This window comes from Taurulus bubalis (assembly GCF_910589615.1).
Source record: "Taurulus bubalis genome assembly, chromosome: 16".
Taxonomy (NCBI): Eukaryota; Metazoa; Chordata; class Actinopteri; order Perciformes; family Cottidae; genus Taurulus; species Taurulus bubalis.
The window spans coordinates 22,903,039-22,921,934 of NC_136604.1; the positions used below are offsets into that span (position 1 = coordinate 22,903,039).

The following is an 18,896-nucleotide window of genomic DNA, read 5'->3' on the forward strand; positions in this document are numbered from 1 at the left end:
TAGAGAGACGGACAGGAAGTCAGACCGTATGGAGAGACGGACAGGAAGTCAGACCGTATTGAGAGACGGACAGGAAGTCAGACCGTATTGAGAGACGGACAGGAAGTCAGACCGTATTGAGAGACGGACAGGAAGTCAGACCGTATAGAGAGACGGACAGGAAGTCAGACCGTATTGAGAGACGGACAGGAAGTCAGACCGTATTGAGAGACGGACAGGAAGTCAGACCGTATAGAGAGACGGACAGGAAGTCAGACCGTATTGAGAGACGGACAGGAAGTCAGATCAACTTAACGTTGTTGGTCTTTATTTTGTTTCTTAAGACAAAAGGAAACAATCAGCAGCTTCGTCCTTTAAAGTTCAAGTAAACTGTTTTAGAGCTTCTCTCTAGTGCGGCGCTGCAGGTGATTTATTAATGCACATTAAATAAAAACAAAGTGTTTCACGGTGAAAGTCCAACTTCTCTTCGTACATTTTGACCCTCGGGTTTGTTTCCTGGCGTCGTCGTCGTCGTTTTCCTCGGTCCGCCATCTTGGTGCCGTTTAGTTCATGCTGATGCTTTAAATGCTCTAAAGTCGAACTCTAAAGTCGAACAGTTATCTTGTTGTTTCTAATCTCACAAGTTTAGAAATAAAGAACAAACTCCATGCAGACGCTGAGACACGACTTGATGTACGGCAGGAGACACTTTGACTCCAGCTGTTCAGAAGTTGGGCTTGTGCTTCTTCACCTCCACCATCAGGTGGTGCAGGTTGATGAGCTCGGAGCGGACGGCCAGGCTGCGGAACGTGGGCTGGTTGAGGATCTTGTGGAAGCCGTGGTAGTACTGGATGAGCTGGGTCAGGGCGCCCTGCGGCACAGACAGGAAGTACAGTCACTTCCTGTCTGTCAATATGGAACCAATAACATCTCAACGCTGGGAGGGGCCATAACTCAGGATTCTACCAACTAATCCCAATTCATCTAAATAATTAGTTGACATTTCACTAAATTCTCTGACTGGAGCAGCTGTTGTTGTTGTTGTTGTTGTTGTTGTGGTTGTTGTGGTAGCAGAGCGGCTCACCTGGATGATGCTGGTTCCGTTCTTGAAGTTGGTGAAAGACCTCATGACGTCCTGACTCATCGCCTCCACCGACTGCTTCCACGAGCCGGAGAAGCCCCGGACCAGCTGAGTGATGCGAGCTGCTCAGAGACACACACACACACACACACACACACACACACACACACACACACACACACACACACACACACACACACACGAGAGGAGACCCAGAGACATGTGGTGAGACGTCACAAACAGGAAGTGGGAAGCTTTCAAGAAACGAAACCGGAGAATTAACGTTCGTTGGTCTGTAAAACAAAACTGAGAGAATCCAGGAAGTCATGCTCTTTAAGTCTCACTCTGTGTGTCATATTAGTTAGAACGTCTCACTCTGTGTGTCATATTAGTTAGAACGTCTCACTCTTTGTGTCATATTAGTTAGAACGTCTCACTCTGTGTCATATTAGTTAGAACGTCTCACTCTGTGTCATATTAGTTAGAACGTCTCACTCTGTCATATTAGTTAGAACGTCTCACTCTGTCATATTAGTTAGAATGTCTCACTCTTTGTGTCATATTAGTTAGAATGTCTCACTCTTTGTGTCATATTAGTTAGAACGTCTCACTCTGTGTCATATTAGTTAGAATGTCTCACTCTTTGTGTCATATTAGTTAGAACGTCTCACTCTGTGTCAAATTAGTTAGAATGTCTCACTCTTTGTGTCATATTAGTTAGAATGTCTCACTCTTTGTGTCATATTAGTTAGAACGTCTCACTCTGTGTCATATTAGTTAGAACGTCTCACTCTTTGTGTCATATTAGTTAGAATGTCTCACTCTTTGTGTCATATTAGTTAGAATGTCTCACTCTTTGTGTCATATTAGTTAGAACGTCTCACTCTGTGTCATATTAGTTAGAACGTCTCACTCTTTGTGTCATATTAGTTAGAATGTCTCACTCTTTGTGTCATATTAGTTAGAATGTCTCACTCTTTGTGTCATATTAGTTAGAACGTCTCACTCTTTGTGTCATATTAGTTAGAACGTCTCACTCTGTCATATTAGTTAGAACGTCTCACTCTTTGTGTCATATTAGTTAGAATGTCTCACTCTTTGTGTCATATTAGTTAGAATGTCTCACTCTTTGTGTCATATTAGTTAGAACGTCTCACTCTGTGTCATATTAGTTAGAATGTCTCACTCTTTGTGTCATATTAGTTAGAATGTCTCACTCTTTGTGTCATATTAGTTAGAACGTCTCACTCTGTGTCATATTAGTTAGAATGTCTCACTCTTTGTGTCATATTAGTTAGAACGTCTCACTCTGTGTCATATTAGTTAGAATGTCTCACTCTTTGTGTCATATTAGTTAGAATGTCTCACTCTTTGTGTCATATTAGTTAGAATGTCTCACTCTTTGTGTCATATTAGTTAGAACGTCTCACTCTGTGTCATATTAGTTAGAATGTCTCACTCTTTGTGTCATATTAGTTAGAATGTCTCACTCTTTGTGTCATATTAGTTAGAACGTCTCACTCTGTGTCATATTAGTTAGAATGTCTCACTCTTTGTGTCATATTAGTTAGAATGTCTCACTCTTTGTGTCATATTAGTTAGAACGTCTCACTCTGTGTCATATTAGTTAGAATGTCTCACTCTTTGTGTCATATTAGTTAGAACGTCTCACTCTGTGTCACATTAGTTAGAATGTCTCACTCTTTGTGTCATATTAGTTAGAATGTCTCACTCTTTGTGTCATATTAGTTAGAATGTCTCACTCTTTGTGTCATATTAGTTAGAACGTCTCACTCTGTGTCATATTAGTTAGAATGTCTCACTCTTTGTGTCATATTAGTTAGAATGTCTCACTCTTTGTGTCATATTAGTTAGAACGTCTCACTCTGTGTCATATTAGTTAGAATGTCTCACTCTTTGTGTCATATTAGTTAGAACGTCTCACTCTGTGTCATATTAGTTAGAACGTCTCACTCTTTGTGTCATATTAGTTAGAACGTCTCACTCTGTGTCATTAGTTAGAATGTCTCACTCTTTGTGTCATATTAGTTAGAATGTATCACTCTTTGTGTCATATTAGTTAGAACATCTCACTCTTTGTGTCATTAGTTAGAACGTCTCACTCTTTGTGTCATATTAGTTAGAACGTCTCTCTTTGTGTCATATTAGTTAAAATGTCAAGAATCCAACCCACAAGATTGTGACTTAAGTCAAATTGTTGTAAAAGCCTACTGGTTAAAAAATGGGGATGAATTGTGATAAAAGGAGAAATCAACAAATCAAAGTCTAACATGAGATCCATCGTTAAACAGGAAGTGGCGTTCGTCAAACAGGAAGTGGCGTGTGTCTTCTCACCTTCGTCGTTCTTCAGCCGGTCCAGCTGACCTTTCTCCATCAAGGCCTCGGCCTCCTTCACGAAGGAAATCATCCCTCCAAACGGAGGAGACAGAATCTCCTCTATGAACTCCTGGAGGAGGAAGAGGAGGAGTTGGAGGAAGAGGAGGAAGAAGAGGAAGAGCGTCATTCAGTTTTATTTAAATTAACATTGCAGACTTGATTCAAATGTACTTCAAAATGACCAGAAAACAAGTTATTTTTACTCTAATAATGTATTTATTAATATATTATTCATAATTAAATAAAAGTTTTAAAAGATACTGAGTTCTAAAGTGCGACTGAAAAGCCAGAATAATAAAAACAATGTAAACGTATATTAAGTAACTTTTACACACTAAAATGTCTTAAAACAACTAAACCTGTGTCAATGTTATTTTTATTTACGGTGACATTTTATTCAGTTTTAAGCATAATTTTTTAGATCTTGGTTGTTTTTTATTTGTATTTTGCATTCATCGGTCGACTACAACTCCCATGATGCCGCGCTGCTCCACCAGACTACAGCGGTTCCCTCAGCAGAAAAGGTAGAACTCGGTTTCAAACGAGCTCTAAAAGCTTTTCATTTAGCGGCAGGTGTTTCAAAATAAAAGCTCGGAGCACAGAGCGCACTGGGGGCTTCGTATTACCCACAATGCCTCTGTGACGTTTACCTGCGTGCGCGCCAGGAGCAGCTGCTGGAAGCCCTCCACCTCTTTGCTGTCGTCCGCCGCCCTCTCCTGGACAAACAGGGGAACAACAGGTGATTTAGAGGGGAGGAAGGGGGCGGGGCATGTGATGTCACAGCATAAGGGGTGGGGCCTGTGACGTCACAACAGAAGGGGGCGGGGCCTGTGACGTAACAGCGCCGCTTGACGCACCATGAGGACGCTGAGCATCATGTCGTAGTTGTTCATGAGGAAGATCAGCTGGTCTCTGCGGGACGGAAACTCGGCGGCCATCTTGAGCACGAAGTTCTCCACCTCCACCTGGAGACACAAAGGGGCGTGGCCTAACCTTCAGCTTGGAGGAATACATCATATTAATATGAATAATAATACAAAATATATAATACATCAACAATAAAATAATACAAAATATAGAATAATAATAAAAACATATATTATACATAATTAATGATACATAAATAATGATACATAAATAATAATAATAATAATAAATAATGATAATAAATATATAATACATAATTAATGATATGATAATGATGATGATGAATAATGATACATAAATAAACAAAATAAACCATAATAATAATCAAAGGACAATGATAATAAATAATAATCATAATACATAAATACAAAAAGAATCATGATCAATAATGATAATAATAAATAATATTAGTCATAATAAATAATAATCATAATAAAAGGAAATCTACTGCAAACTAGAGACAGTGTGTGTGTGTGTGTGTGTGTGTGTGTGTGTGTGTGTGTGTGTGTGTGTGTGTGTACCAGCAGCTGTCCCAGCAGAGTGTTGGTCCTCTCGTTGGGAAACGTCTGGTTGATGCTGACGATGGCCGACGAGAACTCAGCGTAGCGACGCGTGATCTAAAAGAAACACACAAACACACTGAAGCACGCTGCGTGCGTGTGTGTGTGTGTGTGTGTGTGTGTGTGTGTGTGTGTGTGTGTGTGTGTGCGTGTGTCCCTACGTAGTGGGGTCTGGTGTCCAGGACTCCGAGTCTCTGGGGGTCCGTGTTCCGGATGCTGTGGATGTTCATCTCCAGGATGAGCTCAAACCTCGGCCACAGCAGCTCCAGCACCGCCTCCCAGTACCTGAACAGGCGAGGAAGACACGCCCACAAATGACATCATATTTAATTCATCATATTGTATTAAAATAAAAAATATTAAATTGTATTTCATTTTTATTATTTTAGATATTTTGAGTCACAGAAACGTAACCTTTTTTTCTTACTTTTATTATATTAAAATATATGAAATATTAAAAATGTTATCATATTAAATAAACATATAACACACACACACACACACACACACACACACATATATACTGAGTTTACTGACTTGTCCAGAGCTGGGATCGTCCTCTTCAGGCTGACGGCTCTGAAGCGAAGAACGATGTGAATGCAGAGAAACACGGCGATGCTGTCGAAGCAGTCAGACACGTAGGAGGACAAACTCTTCTGGAGGAGGAGGAGAGAGCAGTGAGGAAGAGGAGGAGAGAGCAGTGAGGAAGAGGAGGAGAGAGCAGTGAGGAAGAGGAGGAGGAAACAGTGAGGAGGAGGAGGAGAGAGCAGTGAGGAAGAGGAGGAGGAGAGAGCAGTGAGGAGGAGGAGAGAGCAGTGAGGAAGAGGAGGAGAGAGCAGTGAGGAGGAGGAGAGAGCAGTGAGGAAGAGGAGGAGGAAACAGTGAGGAGGAGGAGAGAGCAGTGAGGAAGAGGAGAGAGCAGTGAGGAAGAGGAGGAGAGAGCAGTGAGGAGGAGGAGAGAGCAGTGAGGAAGAGGAGGAGGAAACAGTGAGGAGGAGGAGAGAGCAGTGAGGAGGAGAGAGCAGTGAGGAAGAGGAGGAGAGAGCAGTGAGGAGGAGGAGAGAGCAGTGAGGAAGAGGAGGAGGAAACAGTGAGGAGGAGGAGAGAGCAGTGAGGAAGAGGAGGAGAGAGCAGTGAGGAAGAGGAGGAAGAGAGAGCAGTGAGGAAGAGGAGGAGGAAACAGTGAGGAGGAGGAGAGAGCAGTGAGGAAGAGGAGGAGAGAGCAGTGAGTAAGAGGAGGAGGAGAGAGCAGTGAGGAAGAGGAGGAAGAGAGAGCAGTGAGGAGGAGGAGGAAGAGAGAGCAGTGAGGAGGAGGAGGAGGAGGAGGAGGAGAGAGCAGTGAGGAAGAGGAGGAGGAAACAGTGAGGAGGAGGAGAGAGCAGTGAGGAAGAGGAGGAAGAAACAGTGAGGAGGAGGAGAGAGCAGTGAGGAAGAGGAGGAGAGAGCAGTGAGGAAGAGGAGGAGGAGAGAGCAGTGAGGAAGAGGAGGAGAGAGCAGTGAGGAAGAGGAGGAGAGAGCAGTGAGGAAGAGGAGGAGAGAGCAGTGAGGAGGAGGAGAGAGCAGTGAGGAAGAGGAGGAGAGAGCAGTGAGGAAGAGGAGAGAGCAGTGAGGAAGAGGAGAGAGAGCAGTGAGGAAGAGGAGGAGAGAGCAGTGAGGAGGAGGAGAGAGCAGTGAGGAAGAGGAGGAGAGAGCAGTGAGGAAGAGGAGGAGGAAACAGTGAGGAGGAGGAGAGAGCAGTGAGGAAGAGGAGGAGAGAGCAGTGAGGAAGAGGAGAGAGCAGTGAGGAAGAGGAGAGAGAGCAGTGAGGAGGAGGAGGAGAGAGCAGTGAGGAAGAGGAGGAGAGAGCAGTGAGGAAGAGGAGGAGAGAGCAGTGAGGAGGAGGAGAGAGCAGTGAGGAAGAGGAGGAGGAAACAGTGAGGAGGAGGAGAGAGCAGTGAGGAAGAGGAGGAGGAGAGAGCAGTGAGGAAGAGGAGGAAGAGAGAGCAGTGAGGAGGAGGAGGAGGAGGAGAGAGCAGTGAGGAAGAGGAGGAGGAGAGAGCAGTGAGGAGGAGGAGGAGGAGAGAGCAGTGAGGAGGAGGAGGAGAGAGCAGTGAGGAAGAGGAGGAGGAGGGAGCAGTGAGGAGGAGAAGGAGGAGGAGAGAGCAGTGAGGAAGAGTAGGAGAGAGCAGTGAGGAAGAGGAGGAGAGAGCAGTGAGGAAGAGGAGGAGAGAGCAGTGAGGAAGAGGAGGAGGAGGAGAGAGCAGTGAGGAAGAGGAGGAGAGAGCAGTGAGGAAGAGGAGGAGAGAGCAGTGAGGAAGAGGAGGAGGAGGAGAGAGCAGTGAGGAAGAGGAGGAGGAGAGAGCAGTGAGGAAGAGGAGGAGAGAGCAGTGAGGAAGAGGAGGAGAGAGCAGTGAGGAAGAGGAGGAGGAGAGAGCAGTGAGGAAGAGGAGGAGGAGAGAGCAGTGAGGAAGAGGAGGAAGAGAGAGCAGTGAGGAAGAGGAGGAGGAGAGAGCAGTGAGGAGGAGGAGGAGGAGAAGGAGGAGGAGAAGAGAGCAGTGAGGAAGAGGAGGAGGGAGCAGTGAGGAGGAGGAGGAAGAGAGAGCAGTGAGGAAGAGGAGGAGAGAGCAGTGAGGAAGAGGAGGAGAGAGCAGTGAGGAAGAGGAGGAGGAGAGAGCAGTGAGGAAGAGGAGGAAGAGAGAGCAGTGAGGAAGAGGAGGAGGAGGGAGCAGTGAGGAGGAGGAGGAAGAGAGAGCAGTGAGGAAGAGGAGGAAGAGGGAGCAGTGAGGAGGAGGAGGAGGAGGAGCAGCGTACCAGGAACATGCTCAGCGTCTTCCCCATGATGCTGTTGAAGAGGTCGAGGGCGGAGTTTCCGTTCACCATGAAGAAGTCCGACAGGAAGAGGAACTCCCGGCAACCGTTGTCTAGCAACGCGTAGTGCTGGCTGCGGAACAGCGTCTCGTAGGGATACTGAGAGGAGACACGTGAGAGGGTCAGGAAGTAGTTCCTACACGTCTCGTAGGGATACTGAGAGGAGACACGTGAGAGGGTCAGGAAGTAGTTCCTACACGTCTCGTAGGGATACTGAGAGGAGACACGTGAGAGGGTCAGGAAGTAGTTCCTACACGTCTCCACTAGAGGTCGCTGTCGGGCAGAACATCTCATGTAAAGCAGCAGTGATGCGCCGCCACTCAGTTAATCAGATTTAATTCACAATGTCACAGATTGATGTAAAAACAAACAAAAAGGTGATAGTGACTTTTATTATATAATATAAAATTAAATGACACTATATCTTGTTATTAAATAACACTATATTAAATTTAATATGTATATATGTATATATATATATATATGTATGTATATATGTATGTTACCCTGCTGTCGCCCCTCTGCGCCGTGTGCGGCACCAGGATCGGACCCTCCAGCTCCGCGGCGCTCAGGACGCTTCCCCTCTGGCCCACAGTGAAGATGGTGTTCCTGCTCCTCAGGGACGGCTTGGAGAAGAAACCTGAGGGGGAGTCAAGGAAGACGAGGAGGAGGAGGAGGAGGAGGAAGAGGAGGAGGAAGAGGAGGAGGAAGAGGAGGAGGAGGGGGAGAGGAGGAGGAGGGAGAGGAAGAGGGAGAGGGGGAGGAGGAGGAGGAAGAGGAAGAGGAGGGAGAGGAGGAGGAGGAGGGAGAGGAGGAGGAGGAGGGAGAGGAAGAGGAGGGAGAGGAAGAGGAGGAGGAAGAGGGAGAGGAGGAGGCAGAGGAAGAGGAAGAGGAGGAGGGAGAGGAGGGAGAGGAAGAGGAGGAGGAGGAGAGAGAGGAAGAGGAGGAGGGAGAGGAAGAGGAGGGAGAGGAAGAGGAGGAGGAAGAGGGAGAGGAGGACGAGAGAGAGGAGGGAGACGAGGAATGAGAGGGAGAGGGAGAGGAGGGAGAGGAAGAGGAGGGAGAGGAAGAGGGAGAGGAGGAGGGAGAGGAAGAGGAGGAGGGAGAGGAAGAGGAGGGAGAGGAAGAGGAGGAGGAAGAGGGAGAGGAGGAAGAGGAGGACGAGAGAGAGGAGGGAGACGAGGAATGAGAGGGAGAGGGAGAGGAGGGAGACGAGGGAGTCTCCACCGACAGCGCGACCCCAATGCATGATGGGATACGCCTGGCAGAGCTGATTGGCTCTTTACAACAAACGTTCTGATCTGACAGGAAGTGACTGAGAATAAATAAACCAGGTTCTACGTTTCATTTCTCTCTCTGAAGCGAGCCGGTGGAACAGGTGCTGCATACCGAACACACACACACGTGTTAATTCGGTGTGCAGGTGTGTGTGTGTGTGTGTCATTCTCACCCACACGGGCGAGTCTTCAGAGTTGTTGTTGGCGTGCGAGACGAGAACATGTTCAACAACAAGCCTCATTTGCATAAATGCCTTCACACATCGAAGTGGGTCACTGAACAGAAATGGATTGAAGCGTGCCGTCCCACACACACACACACACACACACACTGACCTGCACACACACACACACACTGACCTGCACACACAAACACTGACCTGCACACACACACACACACACTGACCTGCACACACAAACACTGACCTGCACACACACACACACACTGACCTGCACACACACACACACACACTGATCTGCACACACACACACACTGACCTGCACACACACACACACACACACACACACACACACACACTGGCCTGCACACACACACACACACACACACAGACCTGCACACACACACAAACCTGCACACACACACAGACCTGCACACACACACAGACCTGCACACACACACAGACCTGCACACACACACACAGACACACACACACACACTGACCTGCACACACACACACACACACACACACACAGAGACCTGCACACACACACACACTGACCTGCACACACACACACTGACCTGCACACACACACACACACACACACACACACTGACCTGCACACACACACACACACACACACACACACACACACACACACACACAGAGACCTGCACACACACACACACTGACCTGCACACACACACACTGACCTGCACACACACACACACACACACACAAACACTGACCTGCACACACACACACACACACTGACCTGCACACACAAACACTGACCTGCACACACACACACACACTGACCTGCACACACACACACACACACACACACACACACTGACCTGCACACACACACACACACACACACACACACTGGCCTGCACACACACACACACACACACACAAACCTGCACACACACACAGACCTGCACACACACACAGACCTGCACACACACACACAGACACACACACACACACTGACCTGCACACACACACACACACACACACACACACAGAGACCTGCACACACACACACACTGACCTGCACACACACACACACACACACACACACACTGACCTGCACACACACACACACACACACAGACCTGCACACACACACACACACACACTGACCTGCACACACACACACACTGACCTGCACACACACACACTGACCTGCACACACACACACACTGACCTGCACACACACACACACACACACACACACAGACCTGCACACACACACAGACCTGCACACACACACACACAGACCTGCACACACACACAGACCTGCACACACACACACACAGACCTGCACACACACAGACCTGCACACACACACACACAAACACACAGACCTGCGCACACACACACACACACACACACACACACACACACACACACACACTGACCTGCACACACACACACACAGACCTGCACACACACACACACACACACACAGACCTGCACACACACACACACACACACAGACCTGCACACACACACACACACACACACACACACACACACAGACCTGCACACACACACACACACACACAGACCTGCACACACACACACACACACACAGACCTGCACACACACACACACACACACAGACCTGCACACACACACACACACACACACCCCTCGGGCGTGTCTTCAGAGTTGTTGTTGGCGAGCGAACATGTTGTTCAACATCGTGTTCAACATGAACTCATGAGGACATGATCACATGATCACATGATCACATGATCACATGGTGTTCTGTCGCTTCAGTCCAACATGTTCAACAACGCGCCTCATTTGCATAAATGCCTTCACACATCGAAGTGGGTCACTGAACAGAAATGGATTGTGCCGTCCCACACACACACACACACACACACACACACACACACACACACACACACACACACACACACACACACACACACACACACACACACACACACACACACACTCTCTCTAAAGGATATCTTTCTTGGCCGTGTCTTCGACTCCCATCAGGTCGTCTTTGTCTGCGACTTCCTCGTACTGAAGACAGACATATTAAGGATTTGACTAAATAAATGTACACACACACACACACACACACACACACATCTAATGATGAAGAAGACACACACGTGTGAGCCAGGTAACAGGTGCTCAGACTCACCTGCACCTTGAGCAGCCGGCCGCTGTAGGACTTGAAGTAGCTGTAGTAGATCTTACTCATCGTGTCCACGTACTCGTCCCGGATCTCCTTGGCCACCGTCCTCTCATTGGCCAGAAGGAACTGATAGAAGAATCTAGACCGACATGTACACAGCTTCACTCTTTCATTCTTCACTCTTTCAGTCCTACTTACATCCTGAGGGTTTGTTCACAGCGCAGTCATAACCTCGTTTATTCGGGTGGTACAGCAGAGTATCGCGATATTGTATCAATTATCGATCTTTTATTATATCAATTATTAACTTTTTGGTCCTAGAATAGTAAAATCATTTGCTTTTTCCGCCCACTAGATGGTGCTGTGGTGTTGGTCAGTGTGAATTGTCCTTTGGGGACAATTTGCGGTTGTAAAAAGATATTATTATTACACATTTATTACTAAAACATGCAGGCAGTAGATCTGTTCACGGTGTTTTCTGATTTATAGAGTGGAACAAAAACGATGACTAATATGTCGACAACATGAAACAATCATTTTTAACCTGACTTCATCTAATATTCACATGTATGTTGTGTGAATGGAAGGAGAGGAGCAGGTCTTTATGAAGCTCACCTGTACTTCAGCAGCGTGTTCTGAGGGATCTGGTAGTTGGTCATCGGCTTCCTGAAGGAGTAGATCTTCTGGAGGATGAACTCTCGGATCTTTGACACGGCCTGAAGGGAGGAAGGAAAGATGATGAGGAAACGTGATGAAGTTTTTACGTCGGCCAGAAAGGACCTTCTGGAAACCAAGCCCCTGTTCTCAGACAACAGGTTTTTTTAACATTTCCTTAATTATCTCTGCGACCACATGGTTGTTTAACTTCATTTAAATTACTACAATACCGTAACCCTTGTGAGAAGAGACCTATGGTTTAAAAATGAAGGTAACCGTTAAGTTGAGGTACTTATGTAAACTACGGAAATTTGCCGCGGCGACCGTAACGTTTCAGTAAACCATTAATAAATACAACGTCAGTCCTGAGTCCTCTCTGGTTCGCCCACATTTCTAAACCGCGTCATACGGCACATGCAGAAGCTGATGAACGTTTTAATACCCAGCATGCCCGAATCGGACAATGTTTTGCCATAAAATAAGTAATTTTTCCATTTTTGAACCGAACGACACAGTTTTTTGACTGAATACCTTTCCTAACATGCCAATGCTTTGATTTATTGTAGTTTGTGTTGCAGATTCTGATTCTTTAGGTCCTAACCTTTCCAAAAAGGCGTGTTATTAGTATGTGTGTTGTTGTTAAGGTCCTGAACCAAACAGTTTGAACAGCTAGGGGACCGCTTGAGGAATCTGTTCATAGTGATGATCAAAACATCAGGTGTGTCGGCGCTCACCTTGAGCTTCAGCCGGTCCACGATGTCCTGGATGTCGGAGCAGGCCAGCGTCTCCCTGAAGCTCAGCTCTTTGGCGAAGTTGATCTTGTTGTTGAGCTCGTGAAGTTGCTCCAGGAACTCCTGCTCCGTCACAGGACTGTCCAGGATGGTGCTGGAGGACACGGGGCAGCGTCAGACACACAACCACACAACCACAAACACAACCGAAAACCCATCCACAAACACAACCACACACACAAAACACAACCACTAGCACAACCACAAACACAACCAACACAAACACAAGCCCCAACCCCCCCTCCCTCACGAGATCATGGCTCCCGGCACCACCAGCTCGTCCACCAGCTGGCTGAGGTGGCTGCGCACCGCCTGCCGGTTCTTCAGCCTCACGTTCATGCTGACGGACTGCTGCTGCAGCGTCTGGATCTCGCTGCTGATGGAGGACAGGTCGCTCTGGAAGCCGCTCAGCATGCCCTCCATGCGCTGCCGGGGCGGCAGGACACAGGGGAGACAGTCAGGAAATACATTAAAGAAAGGGCTTTCACACAATCGTCAAGCGCATAGAATCAGGTCGCAAAGAGAGGCATTTGGCAACCAAGAACAGGAAGTGACCATATGTGGACTGAGGAGGAGTGAAGTGACGTAAAGACCTGTCACCTTGTAGCCCCGCCCCTAAAGCGTCCCCTGCTTTATGGTCTGTTTGCTTTAACACATGAAGCATAGACTTCTATACAACCAGAGGAGTCGCCCCCTGGTGGTCAGGAGAGAGCATGCAGCTTTAACACATGAAGCATAGACTTCTATACAACCAGAGGAGTCACCCCCTGGTGGTCAGAAGAGAGCATGCAGCTTTAACACATGAAGCATAGACTTCTATACAACCAGAGGAGTCGCCCCCTGGTGGTCAGGAGAGAGAATGCAGCTTTAACACATGAAGCGGAGACCTCTTCTTACCTCCAGTATGGAGTCACAGGCGGTGATCTGGTTGTGCAGGAGAGCGATGTTCTGACTCTCCTTGATGTCTGACGGGTGAACGGTCAGGGAAATGAAATAAAACGGAAATATTCACTAAAATATTTGCATTAAAACTACAAAACTTAAAAAACGATGAGAAAACGTTGTATTTAAAGGCTCCAAGAGGAATGAACCAACACATTGTTCAGTATTTTCACACCTTAATTAACATCGTTTATCAGCGGATGAATATGAGCATTTGTTTTGTCGGTGTAGATGGACATTTATATGTAAAGAGAGGATACAGTCTTTGATGGAGGCCTGTTCGATCCTCTGCAGCTCGGACTCCACCTGCTTGGAGTACTGCCGCAGGTCCACACCCTGAACACACACACACACACACACACACACACACACACACACACACAGTTATTATGACTCAAGTCAATGTTGTTTCTCTCACTTAATCTACGAAAACACTGAACATGCCATGTTTAGTTATGATAAGGACGGCTGACAGCAGATACGTTGTAGGTTTGAGTCGCCATGACGATAACATTTGTCCAAATGAAGCTCCTCACCGTTTTGAGCGCCTCCTTCACGAGGTCGTCCTCCAGGTTGGCCTGGATGTGAACTGCAGACGGGGAGGAAACACACAAACTTTTCTTTAGCCTGCAGCGTCACTTCAAACTACTTAACTTTAATATGCCAAAGAAAAACCAAAACTAAATAAATATAAAGCAACAATAGAACCATTATGATCAAGAGTAAAGATATAATACTGACACCAATCAAAATAAAACACGATAGGAGTAAAGTAAATAAATCATAATTAAAATGTAAATAAAATAGAAAATTGTAAATAAAATGAAAAAAATATATAATTATATTTTCTATAAAGAAAAAAAAAAAGAAAAATAAAATATATATAAATAAATCTGTTTTAAACATTTATTAGTATTTTCAATCAAAAAAAAATTATAGATATATTAAATTAAATTAAAAATTAAAATATATAATTTTATTTCTTTATAAATACATTTTCATATCAGGTTCCTCTGCCTCCTTTTCCTGCTCCTGATGCCATTTTGCAGAAACACATTTTAGTAAACTGTTGACATGTTTTTGTTGTTCTCCTCTGTATTTTATGGAAGATAAACGCCGCTTACTGTCCACCTCGTCCAGGATGAACTCGTCCGTGGTGAGGTCCAGCTCTCCCAGGTTCAGGTTCGGGATTTCTCCATCAGCGTTCTAAAAAAACAAACCACGGATACATGATTATTCTATTTGTCTTAAGTGAATATAACACATATAAAAGTAAAAGGAAGCTAAAGGTTGACAAATGTTTTGGACATTTTATTCCCATTTTAAAGCTTCCACGTTAAATCTTGTGCCGGAGTTTCATTAAGAAGAAAAACTAAAGCAAAAGACAATAGAATAACAATTATCAAGAGTAAAGAAATAATACTGATACCATTGCAAAATAAAAACACAATAAGAGTAAATAAATAATAATACAAATGTAACTAAAATATAAAAAGTAAAATACAACAACGAAGATGTAATATATAGATATAAATATATTTTCTATTAAAAAAATATGAATATATATATATAAATACATAGAATAGACATTTAACTTTAATTTAAATACACCATCTTTTTATTCCGAAGATCTTCAGGCAGATACACGTGACGTCACAGCTCCTATTGATTCCAATGAACAGGAAACGGGAACGAGAACGAGCGCATAAACAGTCATTTGGTTTCTCTACAGATGAAGCTATGAGTACTCAGACGTCACCTCGTCCTGTAAATACGCCATGGCCATTTCCGTCGGGTTTCCAGCTGTGTTTACATCGAGCCCCGCTCCAACGGCTGCAGCAGCTACGTCCGCCATTACGGCGAATTCACGCCGACGTCATATAGTAAAAAACCATGAAGGGTCAGTTCCGCCTTTTTGTCTCCTTTAGTTTTTTTTAACAGAAACAAGCTATTAATATGACTATATGTATTAAGTGAGACAAATACACATTATATTTTAATAATAATTTCGTGAGACTGCGTTAACGTTGCTGTAAATATAAATTAGTTCGTTTTTTATTGCACCGGTGTTCAACTTTCTTGTCGGACGGATTAAAAACGACGCACTGACTTCCGTTCTCCGAAGCGCTCAAACTCTCGCGAGAACCTAGTGGCTTCCTCTTCGCACGGAACCTACTTCCAAGATGGTGAGTACATCTTTTTGTCAACCCGATATCGGCTTGAAATCTTTAATCATCTCGCTCTGAACCGTCTCGTTTATTACTTTTTCAACGTAAATAAATTCTGCACACTTTTAGCGAGCGGACTGCTGTTGAATTGTTCGGATATTAGTCAGAAATCGGCGTTTTAACGCAGTTTTAGTGCCGATGCTGCGCCGAGGCGTACGGACGCACTGTGGCTGCGTGTTTTCTGCCCGTGTGTGAAGCTTCACACCGACACACACGTCTCGTTCGCTCCCGGTGAGAAGCAGAGCTGCGGCCGGGCAGCGGCTTCACTGAGCCGGCGTTTATAAAGCCGAAGAACCGGCCATGTTGTAACGGCGGTTAGCTTCTAGCTCCACACTTACTAACGGCATCACCCAGGCGGGGGACAGAAGTCCACGTTACACCGGTGTGCTGCTTAAATGTATCCGGATCAGCTGAAGCTGAGTTCTGGGTTTATTTCGTTTAGTTTGAGTCGTTTTAGAAGATGTTAGAAACAATAACTGGAGCCAAACTGTTTCTGCAGAGGCTCAGATTCTAGTATTTGACCCCAATAACCACTGAAAAGACCCCAGAACCCTAAAAGATGCGTGTTCAAGATGCAATAATCATATTAAAATGGCTCTGACTTCACAGAAAGTTGCACTAATAGCTGCATGTGTGTTTTTTAATGATCTTTCTGGTGTCAGCGAGAGGTCTGCTGGGTTTTCTGCAGCTTTTGATGCTAAACAACAAACTAAACTTTGTTTCCCGGAGCATCCTGATGTGCATCGTGTTTTAAACTCAACGTTCTGTGTTTTCAGTCTCTGGTCATTCCTGAGAAGTTCCAGCACATTCTTCGTGTTCTCAACACGAACATCGATGGCAGGAGGAAGATCGCCTTCGCCATCACCGCCATCAAGGTGAGTTCCTCCCGAGCAACCAGAGACTCTGATAACATGGAAAAGTCATGCAAATGTGTTATATTCATGTGTTCATTTACGCTGAGTTTGAAATGATGAATATGCTTTTAAAAGAAAGACTCAGAATATAAGCAGGCATACATACAGGCATCTATATACATGTTTATTCTTTTAATCAAACTATTGTCTCATTCATTTGAGTCATTTAAGGTTTACTGTATGCTTTGTGTTCTCATTGTTAGTTTAAATACTACATTTACTCACTTTTTACTGTTTACACCCAGACTTCACTAAATTTTAAAAGTTTAAAGTCATTAAATGCATTGGTCAACATGTGTATGAACCCTGCACAGAGTAATGCTGCACGTCTTTTAGGAGTACGACCTAAAGCATCTAGATATGCAATAATAAACACGAGCATTGGCATGTTAGGAAGCACATTCAGTCCAAAAAAACATCTTTTTCGGTTCAGAATTGGAAAAAGGACCTACTTATGATCGTCTACTAACGCGCTTTCAAAAGTCTAAGGACCAATGAGATCGCAGGATCTCGGAATGCACAAAAAACTGGTCTCGCTTTGCAATTTTGAGACTCTTATTTCTACGCGTCAGGAGATGATGTCACTCTCTCGTCTCCCCAGGGTGTCGGCAGACGTTACGCTCACGTCGTCTTGAGGAAGGCCGACATCGACCTCAGCAAACGGGCCGGAGAGCTGACCGACGACGAGGTGAGAGCGACCGCCGGACCGCGGAGGACTGGGACGGCTAAAAGGAGCGGCCGTCTTCTCAAACGCTTAACGCCACCGGACTCTGTTTTAAGTGTGTGGTGTTTGTTCCGTCAGGTGGAGCGCGTGGTGACCATCATGCAGAACCCTCGCCAGTACAAAATCCCCGACTGGTTCCTCAACAGGCAGAAGGACGTCAAGGACGGCAAATACAGCCAGGTGAGTGGACCCGGAACAGTCACGTGACCTCATGAGGAACCGTTAAAGCTGCTGGAGTCCTACAGGTGACTCAGTGTTTATGTAGAGGAATCAGAGGACGAGTGTTTCTGACACACACACACACACACAGGTGTGTTGATTCAGAGCAATACCAGAACATGAATGCGGCTGCGCCGCATTCTTAGCGCTGCGTTTGTGGAATGAAATGACGCAAGCGTCTGTCGGCGGTTTCAGGTCCTCGCCAACGGCCTGGACAACAAGCTGAGAGAAGATCTGGAGAGGCTGAAGAAGATCCGGGCTCACCGGGGTCTGCGGCACTTCTGGGGGTAAGGAGTCCGATCCCGGCAGCGCGTCTGAGTCTCACGTGAAAGTTCTGTCCTTGTTTTAACCGCCTTCTCTCTCCTCTTCCAGTCTGCGTGTGCGCGGTCAACACACCAAGACCACCGGCCGCCGCGGTCGCACCGTCGGCGTGTCCAAGAAGAAGTAAACGCCCGGCTTCGCTTTTTGTTTCAATAAAACGCCTCAGTTCAACATCCCGTTGTGTTTCACTTGTTTTAAAGACGTTAAAGATGTAGTTTAGTGATTTTAATAAAACGCGTTGGGGATCAGAAGGGAAATGTTACCAAGAAATAAATCAATGCAGAGTGTTTTGAACATCCAACTGACCCTTAAGGACCCATAATACTGATTGAGTAAACCACATGGAACACATTAAGGACTGTTTTAAAATTAGTGTCAAATATTTTAAATCTTAGACGTGTCACATTGGGTGTTAATAGTTACATTATAACAACATTTTTTGGTTTACATTTGTTTTAATTTGCTTTGGATTGAACAATATAAAATGTTAGCTAAATATCATTGAATCAGCCAAATTAACTGATCATAATTATTAGTCGCACCTTTTTTATTTTTAGGTTAAATTCCCGATGTTTATCTGGTTTGTTTTATCAATGTCTTCAAGGAATGTTCTCACAGCAGGTTCAGTACATTAAAGGACTTGTTAAGTAAGCATTATGATTCTTAAACGGGTCAATATTACCTTA

At 45.4% G+C, this 18,896-nt stretch overlaps 2 protein-coding genes across 2 annotated transcripts; one reads left to right on the forward strand and one right to left on the reverse strand.

The window, feature by feature from the left end:
• Positions 1-126: 126 nt before the first annotated feature.
• Positions 127-15,000, reverse strand: vps52 (VPS52 subunit of GARP complex). Its single transcript, XM_079231881.1, has 19 exons — positions 14,929-15,000; positions 14,341-14,393; positions 14,065-14,140; positions 13,760-13,827; positions 13,113-13,288; positions 12,806-12,956; positions 12,030-12,130; positions 11,421-11,553; positions 11,239-11,296; positions 8,298-8,431; positions 7,735-7,890; positions 5,482-5,600; positions 5,106-5,229; positions 4,906-5,001; positions 4,315-4,422; positions 4,108-4,173; positions 3,416-3,527; positions 1,064-1,182; positions 127-850 (listed from the first exon to the last, which is right to left on the reverse strand). The coding sequence occupies exons 5-19, from the start codon at positions 13,283-13,285 to the stop codon at positions 704-706; spliced, it is 1,797 nt and encodes a 598-aa protein (XP_079088007.1). The 5' UTR covers positions 13,286-13,288; positions 13,760-13,827; positions 14,065-14,140; positions 14,341-14,393; positions 14,929-15,000; the 3' UTR covers positions 127-703.
• A 943-nt stretch (positions 15,001-15,943) lies between these two features.
• Positions 15,944-18,381, forward strand: rps18 (ribosomal protein S18). Its single transcript, XM_079231511.1, has 6 exons — positions 15,944-15,990; positions 16,809-16,907; positions 17,548-17,634; positions 17,749-17,850; positions 18,085-18,176; positions 18,262-18,381. The coding sequence occupies exons 1-6, from the start codon at positions 15,988-15,990 to the stop codon at positions 18,335-18,337; spliced, it is 459 nt and encodes a 152-aa protein (XP_079087637.1). The 5' UTR covers positions 15,944-15,987; the 3' UTR covers positions 18,338-18,381.
• The last annotated feature ends 515 nt before the right edge of the window (positions 18,382-18,896 follow it).